The sequence below is a fragment of the Rhipicephalus microplus genome, chromosome 10, assembly GCF_043290135.1.
Source record: "Rhipicephalus microplus isolate Deutch F79 chromosome 10, USDA_Rmic, whole genome shotgun sequence".
NCBI classification, from domain to species: Eukaryota; Metazoa; Arthropoda; class Arachnida; order Ixodida; family Ixodidae; genus Rhipicephalus; species Rhipicephalus microplus.
Window position 1 is genome coordinate 96,610,747 of NC_134709.1, and position 15,013 is coordinate 96,625,759.

The 15,013-nt window shown below is 48.5% G+C and overlaps 1 protein-coding gene across 1 annotated transcript in view; it reads left to right on the top strand.

Annotated features, from left to right (window-relative positions):
* LOC142774483 (uncharacterized) overlaps positions 1–11,561 on the top strand; it is a 38,400-nt gene extending 26,839 nt beyond the window's left edge. Inside the window, exons 2-4 of the mRNA XM_075874824.1 lie at positions 3,493–3,611; positions 4,929–5,236; positions 11,161–11,561. Of these exons, the coding sequence (XP_075730939.1) occupies positions 5,219–5,236; positions 11,161–11,445 (303 nt within the window). The 5' untranslated portion in view covers positions 3,493–3,611; positions 4,929–5,218 and the 3' untranslated portion in view covers positions 11,446–11,561. The remainder of the gene's footprint in view (positions 1–3,492; positions 3,612–4,928; positions 5,237–11,160) is intronic.
* The last annotated feature ends 3,452 nt before the right edge of the window (positions 11,562–15,013 follow it).

Sequence of the window (15,013 nt, forward strand, 5' to 3'; positions counted from 1 at the left end):
CGATGGCGCTTCGTGTAGTGTGTTTGCTGCTTCTGACGTTGGCATTGCGCCTTTCTCAGCTGTTGTTGTCTCGGTGTCGTGTGCCTCCCCCTTCCCCCGAAATCGCCTGTGTTGTTTATGCGATCGGTCCCATCTGCGTGCCGTCGAAATATCATGCTTCCGTTTGCCGTCGTCGTTTTTCGCAACGGTCACGCTGCCATTTATGTGTGCAATCCCTCGGACAGCCCGTCATCCCTACTACGTGGAGAATGCCTGGGAAGCTATGAACCTTACGAGTGCATTCTTCCGGCTACTATACCCGATTCTACGGTTTCACTCCCAATTTGTGCTGTCACTCCTACCAACACGCCTAATGATGTTCTCGACGTATTCTCGGATGCCATCGACTCTGAGCTCGCACCAACTCAGCGCGAATAGATTATAAATCTTCTACTCCGCTTTCGCTCTTCATTCGATCGTGACCAGTCAGGCTTAGGCCGAACCTCTGCGGTCGTTCACCGTATTGACACCGGTCAACAAGCCCCGCTAAGACAGCGTCCGTACTGTGTGTCATCTGCTGAACGCCGTGTCATCAATGAACAAGTGGACGACATGTTGAAACGTGGCATCATGGAGCCCTCCAACAGTCCCTGGGCTTCACCGGTTGTTCTTGTCAAGAAAAAATATGGATCCATTCGGTTCTGCGTTGACTACCGCCGACTCAACAAGATAACGCGCAAAGACGTATACCCTCTGCCGCGCATCAATGATGCTCTGGACTGCCTACAAGGTGCAGAGCTCTTTTCTTCGTTAGATTTACGCTCCGGCTACTGGCAGGTGCCCATGGCAGAGGGTGACCGCCCGAAGACGGCCTTTGTAACACCGAATGAACTATATGAATTCACCGTTATGCACTTTGGCCGCTGCAATGCGCCTGCCACTTTTGGAAGGATGATGGATACCATCTTGCGAGGTCTGAAATGGAAAACGTGCCTCTGTTATTTGGACGACATTGTGGTTTCTTCAAGCGACTTTGCGACCCACCTCAGCCGCATCGAGCAAGTTTTTACGTGCCTTTCCACGGTGGGACTTCAACTTAACTTGAAAAAATGCCACTTCGGCGCTCGCAAGCTTGTAATTCTCGGCCATGTAGTTTCTAAGGACGGCACTCTCCCGGACCCTACGAAACCTAATGCAGTCGCGGCGTTCCCAAATCCAACCACCATCAAAGAGCTTCGAAGCTTCATCGGCCTATGTTCTTACTTCCGGCGCTAAGTCCGCAATTTCACCTCTATTATCACCCCCTTGACCAATCTTCTTGCTAGAAGTTCTGATTTGTCAGCGTTGTCGCAGGCGTGTGATGATGCATTTCAGGAATTCCGACGGCTCACCACCACCCCTCCCATACTCGGACATTTCGATCCGTCTGCTCCAACGGAGCTTCATACAGACGCTATTGGTGTCGGGCTAGGGGCCATACTGGCCCAACGCAAGGATGGCTTTGATGAGTACGTCATTGCCTATGCCAGCCGCACCCTCAGTAAAGCCGAGAAGAATTACAGTGTAACTGAAAAGGAGTGCCTTGCCATTATTTGGGCAATCGGAAAATTTCGGCCTTATTTATATGGACGTCCGTTTGATATTGTAACAGACCACCATGCGCTTTGCTGGTTATCTTCACTAAAAGATCCTAATGGTCGGCTCGCTCGTTGGGCATTGCGGTTACAGGAGTTCGATATCCGTGTTATCTACCGTTCTGGCCGTAAGCATTCCGACGCCGATGCCCTGTCACGTTCGCCATTGGCTTCAGAGCCTGTCGGCTCGCCTATCTCCACTAGTGCTGCCTTGGCCATCAGCATTTCGGACATGCCTTCCGAGCAACGCAAAGATGCTTGGATTTCTTCTCTTTTGGACTTGCTCTCAAACCGGACGCCCACCCCAGTTTCCAGGACACTTCGCCGTCAAGCAGGACACTTCGCTATTCGGGATAACCTACTTTACCGCCGAAACCACAGCTCGATGGGTCGTAAGTGGTTGCTCGTCATTCCCCGACATCTGCGCTCTGACATCTGTGCCACGTTCCACGATGATCCGCAATGTGACCACGCTGGTGTGTTAAAAACATACACTCGCTTGCAGCTGCTGTACTACTGGCGCGGTATGTACCGTTTCGTTCGCCGTTACGTAAGGTCTTGCCTTACGTGCCAGCGACGCAAAATGCCCACTCAGCATGCCACAGGTCCCTTGCAGCCGTTGCCATGTCCAGCACGAACTTTCGATCGTGTCGAAATCGACCTTTACAGTCCGCTTCCCTATACTTCGAGTAGCAACCGCTGGGTCATTGTCCCTATCGACCACCTAACGCGGTACGCTGAAGCAGCTGCGTTACCTTCTGCTACCGCAAAATACGTTGCATGTTTTATACTGCAAAACCTGGTTTTAAGGCATGGAGCACCTCGAGAGTTACTAAGCGACCGCGGCCACGTTTTTCTCTCCGTTGCCATCAAAGCGTTGTTGAGCGAGTGTCGCATCATACACCGAACTACCACAGCCTATCATCCGCAACCTAATGGGATGACAGAGCATTTTAATCGTACACTTGGGGATATGCTGGCCAAGTACGCTTCATCCGACCAGTCAAACTGGGATAGCATACTGCCTTTTTTGACATATGCTTACAACACTGCAACGCAAAGCACCACTGGATTTTCGCCTTTCTTTCTTCTTTATGGACGCGAGCCATAATCAATAATGGATACTATTCTTCCTTATCGACCGGACTCTTCAGAGATGACTACCATTTCTCGAGCAGCTGCACACGCTGAAGAATGTCGGAAGCTTGCTCGTGCGTTCACGTCACATGACCAGACGCGCCAAAAACATCGCCACCACGCGTCAACCACGCCTATGAGCTTTGCTCCAAAGTCCCTGGTGGGGGTATGGATTCCTTCTACTCCTCCAGGACTCTCCCACAAGCTTTCGCCCAGGTACCATGGCCCTTATCGAGTTGTACGCCAAACATTCCCTGTCAACTACCTGGTCGAGCCGCTGGATGCATCTTCGCACAAGCGCCGTCGGGGACAAGAAATCGTACACATCTCTCGGCTCAAGCCATATCATGACCCTTCTGTGTACACCTGTCCTTAGGTCGCCAGGATGGCTCCCTCATCGCTCGGGGGGTGATTGTAACGAGAGCAGTGGGCATGGAGCTCGAATATAGAAAAGGAAGAAGACTTGCTGTGATCGCAGGCTTGCGTTCAGTTAGCCCTTGCGCTCAATAAAGCTTTCGTTCGCCGAGTCAACTCCTACTGGTTCAACACCCCGTTTCAGAACAAATAATTAACCTTGTAAGAGATTCTGCATTGTGTAGCAGAGCTATGAACCCGAGATTTATCGAATGCATTTCGTAATTGCCCATTCTTAAGTTTAGTATGAATTCACCTCACCAATGCACTTGAACACTAAATTTCGACACGTTTGCCGCAACGTGAGCCATTCAACGTTTTTCTTCAGATCCTGGCTTGCTGACGCCAGTGGAAGCTGATCGACTTGTGCACGTTGTCTTCTTGAAAGCCATCCATGACGACGACAGTGCCGAGCCGGCGGCGAGGTTCTGCGCCCGCGTCATCATGGTGAGTCATTAGCATTCGACGATGCACCTTACATTTCAATGCGAAAATGCTTCGTCAGATGCGGACATCGGCTGGGGTACCGTGAATAGAAGGCCTAGTGTCGGTGGCGTTAACATAGTAAGGTTACGACACCATTATCATGGGATGATGTCACGATATGTCATCACGACGCCACTCATCATCAAAGCATGTGACCTCATAACAACTTGTGTCATAACAACTGTGTACTTCGCGTGCAAGGACGTATCCGTAATCAGTTGTCCGGCGTGTACAGCCGCCACCACCGTTACAAATACCATTCCAATTCGTATCTACAACAGACTGGTGATCTGCTTCGCAACCCTACTCCTTATTTCGAACCCAGGGTCATAACGTTTTGGATGGGCTTATGCTTACAATTAACTTTACACCTAGCAGAAAAACCACTGTCCTCAGCATGCCTGTAACTGGAAATTTTCCTTTGTTGAATGGAAAAAATATTCAACTCAACTAGAACCCACGTGGCAGAACTGTCAGTGCCCCATATGCATTAAGCTGAGACGACAAGAAGGCAGTAGCAGCCTGTGTATTCGTTTCGGTATATGTAATGGCACTGCCCCGTCACTCTACAAAAGCTTCCGGTAAATAACACGGTTTTCACTGTCTCCAGGATCGGCTAATCTTTGACATAACGACAGAGACATGCGATTACGTGACCACGTGGCGTAGTCATGACTTCAAAGCAACGTCCCGAATTTTTGCAATCTGCGAGTTCATTTTGCTAAAGAGACACCGAAAAAAGCAATAATTTGGTTTAGGTTGACAAAGTTCACTCTAAGAACTCGTACACTTCAAGTTTTGCTATCACAAGTTCATTATTAGTGGAGTAAATATACTGAAGTTTGATCGTTAAATTTCACGCCAAAATCGCCACTCGTGATGTTGAAAATTTCGAAATGTAGTTTTCGCATGTTTACGGCATTGGCTGGATGAAGATTTTCGAAATCTCCTATGCTAGGCCAAGGTCAACGACAGAAGACAAAGTACTACATCTTTAATGAGTAGATGCTATGTAATACCGAGTACAAGTTTTCAAAATTTACTTAGTCGGGGTGTTCAGATCCCGGCCGCGCCGACCGCATTTTCGATGGAGGTGAAAATGCTTGAAGTTAGATGCACTTCAAAGAACCCCAGGTGGTCGTGATTTCCGGAGGCCTTCACGACGGCGTCTCTCAATAATATCGCGGTTATGAGACGTTAAACTTCCACATATAGTTTTATATGAGACATTAAACTACCACATATATTCCTATATTTATTAGCAATGCATTACCACAGGTTGAGCTGGACGGGGTGTTCATCGATCGGCTGTTGTGGACCTGCCGGAACTGGTCCAAGCAACACGACGTCCTGCTGCGGAGATCCGCTGTGAGGGTGCTATGGGATCCGCAGCCGCAGCAAGATGCTGGTAATGAACTGACCGCTTTTGTTAGCTTCAAGGCCACGCTTCTTTTATCCATCCCTGGAAAAGGAACGGCTGCATCGGTGGGCTTCTGCCACCCCGAACACATATTCTGCATCGCGGTGCTCCTGTGCGATTCCTGCAAGCTTGTCATGAGGTCCCCGAGATGGACCACCACACCAAGGTATGTTATTATCATTATCGCCACCAACGCCACCACGGCTCACCATAGGACCCGTCATAAACTCTGCTAGAGTACCTACACAAGTATAGTTGCTAAGTACAAGCCGTTCAATAATCACCGCCTTACGTTTTCAAGGAACAGTGACACAAAAATTCAAACATAATATGCGGAGTTTGTTTGTTTCTTTGGTAAGCACGAGTTTTTTTATAGTGAAGTAGGAATCACATCCGTTGGGTGAAAAGTTATTCTATTTCGAGCGGAAAGAGCTTCCAAGCCACCACCACCGAGAGAACTAGGTGGTGGTGACAAATCTCACCAACGCATTCCCGGCCATGAGTCACCCGGCTGTCTGAGCGGGGTTCCTCCAGGAAGAAAAGACTCCTTCTATTTCACTTACACATCGGCTGCTCCTGGCCTGCGGCCAGGCGTCATCGGCTTGGCAGAACCTCGTCCCCTGCGAGCACTGCGTTTGCCCAGCGCTTCGCACACAACGCGGGGTCTTGCTCACTGCACTTCGTCACCACGGTCTGCCCGCGTCTACACAGAGGCACCTTCCCTTTCCTGCACGGCACCACACCCAGCTCTTCAAGGCGGTTCTTCGCTTCCTTGAGGACACTGGACTAGGCAACCAGCAATAGAAGTGTGGCTCCCCCCCTAGCGCTTCGCGCGATTTGAAGGCATATGAAAACAGAAAGAAAGCGACAAATGCTATATACATGAACGACAATCCATAAAATGTTCATTTGGCAAGTTCAGGTTGTCAACGTTTATGGGCCATCGGTAAGCAGTGTGTCTCCGGTGGGCGACTCTGGGAGAAGCGCAGGGGACGAAGAAGGAAGTGCCGGGTCGCTGTGGTCGCCGACAAGCGGGTCTCACGATGACCTGGTCGGACAGGCCGAGAGTGGACCGTGTGTCGCGAGGTCATGTTGCTAACGTCGGCAGAGGGACGGTAGTGCGGGTTTTGACGTTGAGGTCGACGCAACACAGACCTCAAAGTGTAGCGGCGTCTGACGTGCCGGTATAGATAGACGTGCCGACGCACGCAGTAACGTGTCCTACCAATGCCGCCAAGTGTATGGTGGGTAGTCGGGTACACGACCAGTGGTGGGACATTGCGTCGGATAGGCCGAGTAGGCGCTTGCGCCGTCTTCAGGGCTGTGACTGCAACTCGTGGCTGCGTAGTAGGGCGGCTCAAAAGTTGCCGCAATGTGTGACGCCAAGCACGTTGTCGTCGCCGCCGTAGGGTAATGGGTGGTAGACACGTATGAGGTACGAGCGTCGTCGTGGTTGTGACACACGAGCTGGCGTTGTGGACACACGTCTGGTTGTTGCCGTCCGGAGGCAAAGGCTCCGGGGAATGGTGGAGGTGGAACCCAGTAAGCGTGGGCTCGCCCGGAGTATCGGACGGGACACCTGTGCTCGTGTAATGACCTCCGGTAGTCCGCGCACGAGGGTTGGCGTGCAGGTCTGCATAATTGATGGCTGCCTCTAGCGAACACTCCCTAGATTGCTCCACCGCAGGCGTGGTATGCTTGGTGAGCCCTGTCTGAAGCGGACCGGGCACATCGTCCTCAAGCGCGTCAGCCATAGTCGCAGCGTCTTGAAAGCTTGGCCGTGGTTGATGGCTGGTGGCTTTAACTTCAGCTGCGGGAAACTGCGAGGACGATGGTGGTCGTTGCTGGCAGGACGTGCAGAGCATTGAGGCTGGTCGACAGTCGCCTTCGGACATCGGGGAGAGTGAAGGTTCCGAAACCGGGAGGTGAATAGCGGGCGTAACGATGCCCATAGTCATGGTAGCCACCAGGGCGTTCGGTGATGTTGCCGTCGTAGAACCTGACGTGTCAGCCGTGTTGTGAGCCATGGAGGTCGGCCGAGAAAAGCCGGTGGTAAGCATGCCTGCAGCGTCGTCGGCCGAGGACGATGAAAACACAAACCTTGTGGCGCACTGGTTGCATTCAGCCCCAATGTCGAGAACCTTGGCGGATGGGCAGTCGGGCACAGGACACGCGTCGCTAGTGGGCAAACGAGAGGTTAAGTCTTGTTTATCGGACGTTGTTGAAGGTGAAAGCTTCGAGGTCGGGAAGTCAATAACGGTCAAAAGGTCACCTGTGCCAGGATCCGAGGCGGGCGGAAAGGTGGTCGTCATGGAGTCTGGTGGGGCAACGGTTGGTAGCACACGTTATGACGCAGTGACAGCCCCAAAGTCGCGAGACCCTGGAAGCGGTTGGTACGTGAGGCCATTGCGGGCAAGCACCGCAGTGCAGAGGGTATCGTAAGGCTGCGGGCTGGTGCTTGAAGTGGCAGAGAGATGACCGGAAGGGCGTCATGAAGAATGGCGTGCATCAGCGGCTGGTCCGTGACGCCATTCAACGCGAGAACGGCATCGAGTTGCATGAAACATACCTTGGGGTAGGTCGATTGGAACGGCGGGACTGGCGGGCAGAGTTGCGGGAACATGGCAGCGGCCCGCTCGGCGAAGGTCGTGTTCTCCGGGTCACCAATGTAGCGAGAGAGGAAGGCGGGACGGCGGCCAACGTGGTCGTGTCGTTCCCTCGCCACTTTATTCCACGCCTGAAGCGGAGCCGCGTGGCTTTCCACGTCCGACACACCAAGTGCGCTAGCTTGTTCTAATCCTCGCGAGGCTCGAGCTAGCATCAGCTGCGCAAGAGGCGCGGCGCGGTGATTGAGAAATGATGATGGTGATGATGATGCTACAGAAGCCGCTGTAGGCGCTGAGCCGCGCTCCCAATTAGGGCTGCAGAAGTTGCGTCTTTTCCACTCCTGAACCTATCTCTCTCTCTCTTCCTCTCATGAACAGTATTTTTGCGTGTTCAGCAAGCTCCTAAGCGGCATCGCCAAGTGTCTATGAGCGAGCAGCAATGATGTCGACAATTTTTGTGTTGTCATCATGGAGTCTACATGTGGTACCGTCTGGTAGCAACGCCTGACTGCCTGGCAACGGCTTCACTTGCTTGGTTTTGCTTGGTTTGTGCAGCGCGTTCGTGTTAATTCTGTATTTTCGTCTCGCCGCTTCGGGTGATTTGTCTGGAATTAGTGTGCGCGAATGTGATTATTTGAGGCTATAGGCTCACCGCGAATATGTAACACGCACACAGCGTTCATATGTCTTACCAGCCAGCGTGGCGCAAACGTGCGTCCCCGGCTGTCTCGTCACTGCTCGGTCCGGCGTCGATTTCAGAATTAATCTTCAGAAGCAGATCGAACCGACATTGATTCGCCACGGTGCGATTCGTCGCGATTCGTCGCGATTCCATATTCCCCACTGCTTTGATCATCGCTCGTGGACGCTGATGACGACGGCGACGACAACGGCTGTGGCGGAGGCATGCCTATACACGTCTCACCTAGCAGAAGAAACGTCAACTGAAAATTGAGTCACTATTTCGTGTGGCCGCGTGATCAGATGGAGGAGGGGAGGCTGTGGGAGGGGACCGTTTGGCAGTGCTGGCAGCACTGAAAATTGGCGGGTTTAGCACCCGTTTTGAACTGCGTTCGATACTATTCATACTGATCGAGATTACATATAGTAATTCGTCCCTGTGTTGCGTGATTAGTACCGAACCGTCACCAGGGGATTGACAACTACACGTTGACGCCATAAACGTGACATGCAAAAAGTTGATGTCATTGCTTTTTAAAAAAAATAACCACTACGCGTTTTTATAAGGCACTCTGTGCACCTATATATATGTGTGTGCAAATGTAGTAAAAGCTTTAGAGGCCGTACCTCAAGAATCCGGAAAATAGCATCAGTCGCACTGGTCCTTTGGCTCCAGCCAGCATACGCGTTGCTCAATAGCAGGAAACTGTCTTTATTTCGGTCACAATAGGCCAAAACCTGGTTAATTCGGACAATCTTCGGAGCACGCTGAGCACGAAACAGCGCTATTGTTTGTCACGAAAGAGCAAAAACAGCATTCGAAGCCATCAGAAACAAGGTGGTGGGTCCTGATCGGTATTTTCATCAGTTATCAACTGCAATCTTGTGGTGGTTGAACCGTAATAGCAGCAGCACGCAAAATAGAGGCCTACCTAGAACTTCTGGTTTTAATTAAACAAGGTAGTCCGGCACCGGGGTCAAAAACACTGGTCTTATGCGAAATAAGTGCAGCATTTACGTATAGATAAAGAAACTGTAGGTATACATATATCACACATTTATTTTATTGTTTTCTTGATACATTTGATAGCTCGCCCTTCGATGAGTTGTAATGCATTTACCGGTTTTGTGAAATCCAAATAAACTAATTTTTACGGTATTGTTTACATTGCCCACGGCGATTAGTTATCCTCATCACCATCAGCCTGACTACACCCTCTGCAGACCACAGGCCTCTTACGTGCAGAGCACAGGCCTACTAATCTGGTCTTGTGCTTTTAGTTTAACGGTGTGCCTCAACTTCTTTCTATATCTCACCTACCCACACAACTTTCTGTCTCTCCCTCACCCGACTACTTTCTCTTAACATTCAGCTAGTTACTTTTAATGACCAGCGCTTATCCTGTCTACGCACAACGTGCTCTGCCCATGACCATTTACTCTTGATTTTTACTATGATAGTCTTTACCCCGGTTTGTTCCCTGACCCACTCTCCTCTCTTACTGTCTCTTGAGGTTACACATATTGTTTTCCTTTCCGTCGCTCACTGCACCATCCTTAATTTTTGTTTAATTCTAGCTCTTTGTAAGCTTCCAGGTTCCTGCTCCGTAGGTAAGTGTCTGTAAGATGAAGCTGTTATATACATTCTTTAATGGGGATAGTGGTAGCCTTCCCATGATTGATTTTAGGCGGTGTGTCGAATATGCTCCGCCCAATCCTTATTCTTCTAGCTAATTGACTCTAATGGTTCAGTTCCGTGGTTACTAGCTAACTTTTATAAGTAGACATAATGCTTTAAAACATTAGTTGTGGCTGTGCTCATTGTAACATCAGTGAAGCTCCCCGAACCCCCACTTGTTACTGGTTGACATAGTGCTAGTGACAGTTCAATTGTGTGCTTAGGCCACGAGTTCCCACCTCTTCCCTGATTTTACACATAACACCTTACATAATGCATGTGTAGGGTGTTTTCACCAACAACTTTCGCGCACTGGTGTGGCTTTGTTGCAGAATAGTTGACTCGTGTCTGTTATATACATGTTCCATGGAGCCCTCCTAACAAAGGAACTGTTCAAAAGCGAGGATCGGCCGTGCGCACTTTTTAGCCCACGCGTGATAGCGAAGCCTGACGAGAGGGAGAACAGGGTTAAAGCTATGAGGGGCTCAGGGGAAGCCTATAGAGCACCTACTTGAGCCAGGAAGAGAGATAGTAGCAATATGGAGAAGGCATCGCAAGGTAGAAAGAAGCAGAATGAAGGCGAGGCTGCGGCGGGATTATATCAAGTGGTGTGGGGAGGAGAGATGGCAGCAGCATGATTGCCTGCGCCGGGAAAAGATGTCGACCAATGCTAGCGCATTTTCAAGCATTGGTGATGCAAGCGAAAGGGCCGGAACAGTGTGCGGAGCGTTGGCGACTTGAAGCCAGTGCTTCGACTCTTTAATGAGCGTTCTTACACTAAAAAAAGGCAGTTCTAGTTACTAACTTTGAGTTCGTAAATATTTGTCACAACATTCACTAAGTAGTGACTGCAGGTAGTAGGCCACAGACGCTTACTACCAGAAGAAACCAGAGGTAGTGAATGTCTGTGATCTAATACCTGCAGTTACTACATAGGTAGTGAAAGTTGCGACAACAATTCACTACCTCAAAGTTAGTAAGTAGCACTGCCTTTTTTTCTAAGAGTGTAGGTCAAGGCAGTTGAAGCCTTGTAGAGCTGCGCGATTTTTATTCAGTCATACAACACATTTTAACAGACTGCTAAGCATATAATAATATATTAATGTTTTAAAACTGCCACCGCAGGTCGAGTGCCTCCGTAGAGCCCTAACTACAGCCGGCGAAGCTGCTGAACGAGGTGCCCCTGCCTTCATGGCGGCGCTGGTGGCCTGCTTGCAGGACGTTTTTTTGTCGTCGGATGTTCCGAAGGATGATCGTCTGACCCTGCTCGAACTTATAGAGCTGTGCGCTTCAGGATGGAAACTATCTCGGGAGCAGCAACTCTCATACGCTAGCCTCGGCGACGCTGTCGGAGATGAATGCGACGATGTTCAGAACTTGTCACCTCTCCCATGGCGCATCGCCGAATGAGACTTCTTTACATTTCTATCCAGGGATGAAAGCCTACCGTCAAAACGCTTTCAGCGGCACTCAAGAGCTTCGTTTTTTTTTTCTTTTGTGTAAAATAAACGAATTTCTATTTGATAGATACACCTATAACTTTTACGCGCTGTCTTTAACCTTTTCTTTTTGAACAAATACAGTGATCTTTTTTAAGTATAGTGATGGAATGCCTCAGCTGAAACGAGGTAACAGCATGGCCCAGAACGGAAAGCTGCGACATGATAAATCTTGTTTCGAGCGGACGGCAAGCGGGTTCCCCCGCCTCACACCCTCAAATATTTTTTTTTTCGAGTTTGCACGTGTTTGTATACACGCACGAACATTCGATAAGAATATCCGAACCGCATCCACAAGATCATTTCGCTTACGCCCTTTCAAGTGCACCCTTTGCTACTGCAGTCCGAATCGGCCACCAAGGAACGTGCGTTTTGTCCCTTCGTAGATTTCCGTTCACGCAGGTGGGCTGTGCCGCCAGCGTCAGCCGCCATTTTGTTTCGGCTTAGGCTGTCAATCACTCTGCACTGCGGAAAGTCTTACTCAATGCAACAAAAGGGAGAAGTCTGAAAGGAACAAATGACCGATAAGCATGGCGTTGTCTCTCCAAATCTCTGAAGAAAGTCGTGGTGGAATTTACCGAAAAAAATTCACTCTGTGTAATGAATAATTTCTTACGAAAGAATTTAGATGAGAAGTGAATATCAAAATTCCTGAAGTAGAAACATTGAAACGATACCAATTAGGGCAAGTATTTCATGATATGAATACAGTGAATATTTATTTATTTATTTATTTACATAATTACAAATACTGCAGAGCGCTTTCGGGCTGCAGCAGGAGTGGGTAAATACACGCTCACAAGAAATTTAGTGCAATATTTTGTTGCCGTGGTCGACGACGAGGAAGGATTATGTCTAACGCTATTATGATATGGTAGTACCATTCGACGACCCACTCAATATGAAATTCGCATGGTGTGGTTCCTGCCTGCTCTGTTGCTGTTCTAAACGCTTTATTTACACACAATAATGGCCATTTCTTTCCTGGCATGAAGCCTGCCTAGGGTCAGTCTGCCACGGAGTTCGAGGCACCGGCGTAGCTGAGAGTAGAATGCTCGGTCGGCACGCAGCGGACTCGGGTTCGAATCCAACTGTGGTCTTACTCTTTTTCTTTCGTTTTTTCTCGCTTTGCGCGATTACAGACACCGGTGGCAGCAGAGAACTACGGTGCACGTAACCCGTGTCGTTATCTCGTAACAGCTTTCGCTGTAAAAAATACCAAAATGCGGCACTTGAATGTGGAACATAAGTACAGAGTAGGATTTCAAAAGTCAGCAGAAAGGCTATTGACGGGATATGTGAACGATCGTGCCGAGTCCGCATTAACCATTTTTCCTGGTAACTCGCTCAGCGCGGTGAAATTACAAGAGGAAATTATGAACATATATATGTACACTGTGGTGGCTGAATAGTTTACCTATGTAATAATTAACACAATGAAACTGCATGTGAGGGTCCAATCTGCAGCGTTCATTGTGCATAAGCTAGCATGGCCGCTATTGTTTGCACCAAGCGGAAACATGCTCAGAAGTGTGCGAATGCGCTTAGCGTCAGGCAAGGAAAGCTATGCCATGCTGGAAAAAGTTCTTGATAGCAGCAATGTTGACTTGAGCATAACGTTTAGTCGGCCTATAATTGTAATAGACTCATCGTTGACAAGCACGTGCCGAGAACAAAAGGGACGAAGAAGAGCAACAAATGGGCGAGTGCTTTATAAGAGCTGCTTTTTCTTTAAACGTTCGCTAAGAACCAGAGGAACTGCAATGGCTACGACGCTGCTTCTGGGTGAAGCCGAAAATTGGGGAGCAAGCTAGCCTTCGTGTACCTGTGAATAATGCGCGAAGAACCCAAAATCACAAGGGAACCAGTGAACGACACTCAACAGTGCACATTGTGCCCCTTTAGATAGCTTGCCTTAAATATACAATAGAAGTTGTGATACTCATTCATCAAGCGATGCGACAGATGTTTTTTTTTGAAGCCTGCAGAAGCACCTAATGAGGAGAAACAATGAGGCATCAATTAATTTCTTGAAATACATGTAAGGTGTGACTTTTAACACATGTGGATGCACTTAAAATATTGCAGTTTCGAGCGGAATAATGGCGTAATATTTCTCACGACATTCAACTAGAACACTGTCGTCAAGGGTTTTCTTATTGTGCTTGTTTTAATAGGATGCATGATTCTTCCTCTCGTGGCTACGACTGGTTTTTATGAGAATGTGAAGGTATGGCGAAAGTGATATTGCGCTGGCCATCAACAAAATTCAACCGAAGCATTCCCTTGCTTGCGGGAGATTAGTTTGCTTTGTTACCAACGTCTGGTCTTCAATCCACACCACGGAAGTCGCATTTCTGTGAGGCGAAATGCTAGGCGCCCGTTTAGTGCGTAATTATCAGCACACGTTAAGGAACACCAGATAAAAGAAATTTCCGGAGTCCTGCACGGCAGCGTTTGTCGTAGCTTTCTCAAGGTTTTGGCACATAAAACACCAAATATTTTTATTTAAAGTGCGTTCTTTATGTTTCGGTGCAACGCCCATTTCAGTCTCGCTTTGTGCATGAAGACGTCTTTTTTTTTTGTAAATGTGTGGCAGTTCGTGAAAATGGTAGCGTAAAGGACAATAAAATTAGCTCACATGTGCCAGTTATCTCCTTTCTCTAATAAAAATAGAGTATATGTGTTCATGCATTCTTCCTTTTTTTAAGAAGCATAACATGAGCTTCTTCGCGAAAATAAGCAGAAATAAACCTGATTTTTTTTAGTACGCAGGTCCTGCTGGTGATCACTGGTCATAGCAGGTCCAGTTGGTCATAGCAGGTCCAGGCTTCTGAGAGGTTCTTGACGTCACTTTTCGCGAGATTTTTACGCATAAGCTGTTGATAACTGCGGCGACACTTCTCGAATGTGCACGCCTATTTCTCATTTTGGGTGAATTACGCTCGTGTCAGTAATAGTGCTTTTCCCCTTATTAATCAAGCCGCGGTTTTCCCGCGAGTCTATATCCTAAACCCACCGTTTTGTTACATATGTATGGACAGTATTGAAAAATGAGTTTTTATTAGCTAGGTCTCTTTCACTACGACGTTATCCAACATTTCTGTAATGTTCTTGAAGGCCATGCGTATAACGGAATACAGAAAAAACGTAAACTATATCGTAAAACGGTGGCTTTGAAAGGTTGATCGTAATACGCGCCTGTGTTCTTTTTTTTTTTTGAAGTGAAATGCCAGCCCTATTGTACGAGTTCTCATTTAAAAGCTTAACTTTGAATAGAGTTCACTGCACGCGTGAAGTGCAAGCATTGAATGACTCTCTACACAAACATTAAAAGAACATGCTGCCCCTGCACTTCGTTTTTCTTTACCTAACTTAACCAGTCCGTTACACGTGGGACTACAGAGTTTCTTATATATACACGAGAGGGAAATCCGGCGCTAGTGTCTTTGGGAGATGCAACGCAAGGTGCTTCAGCG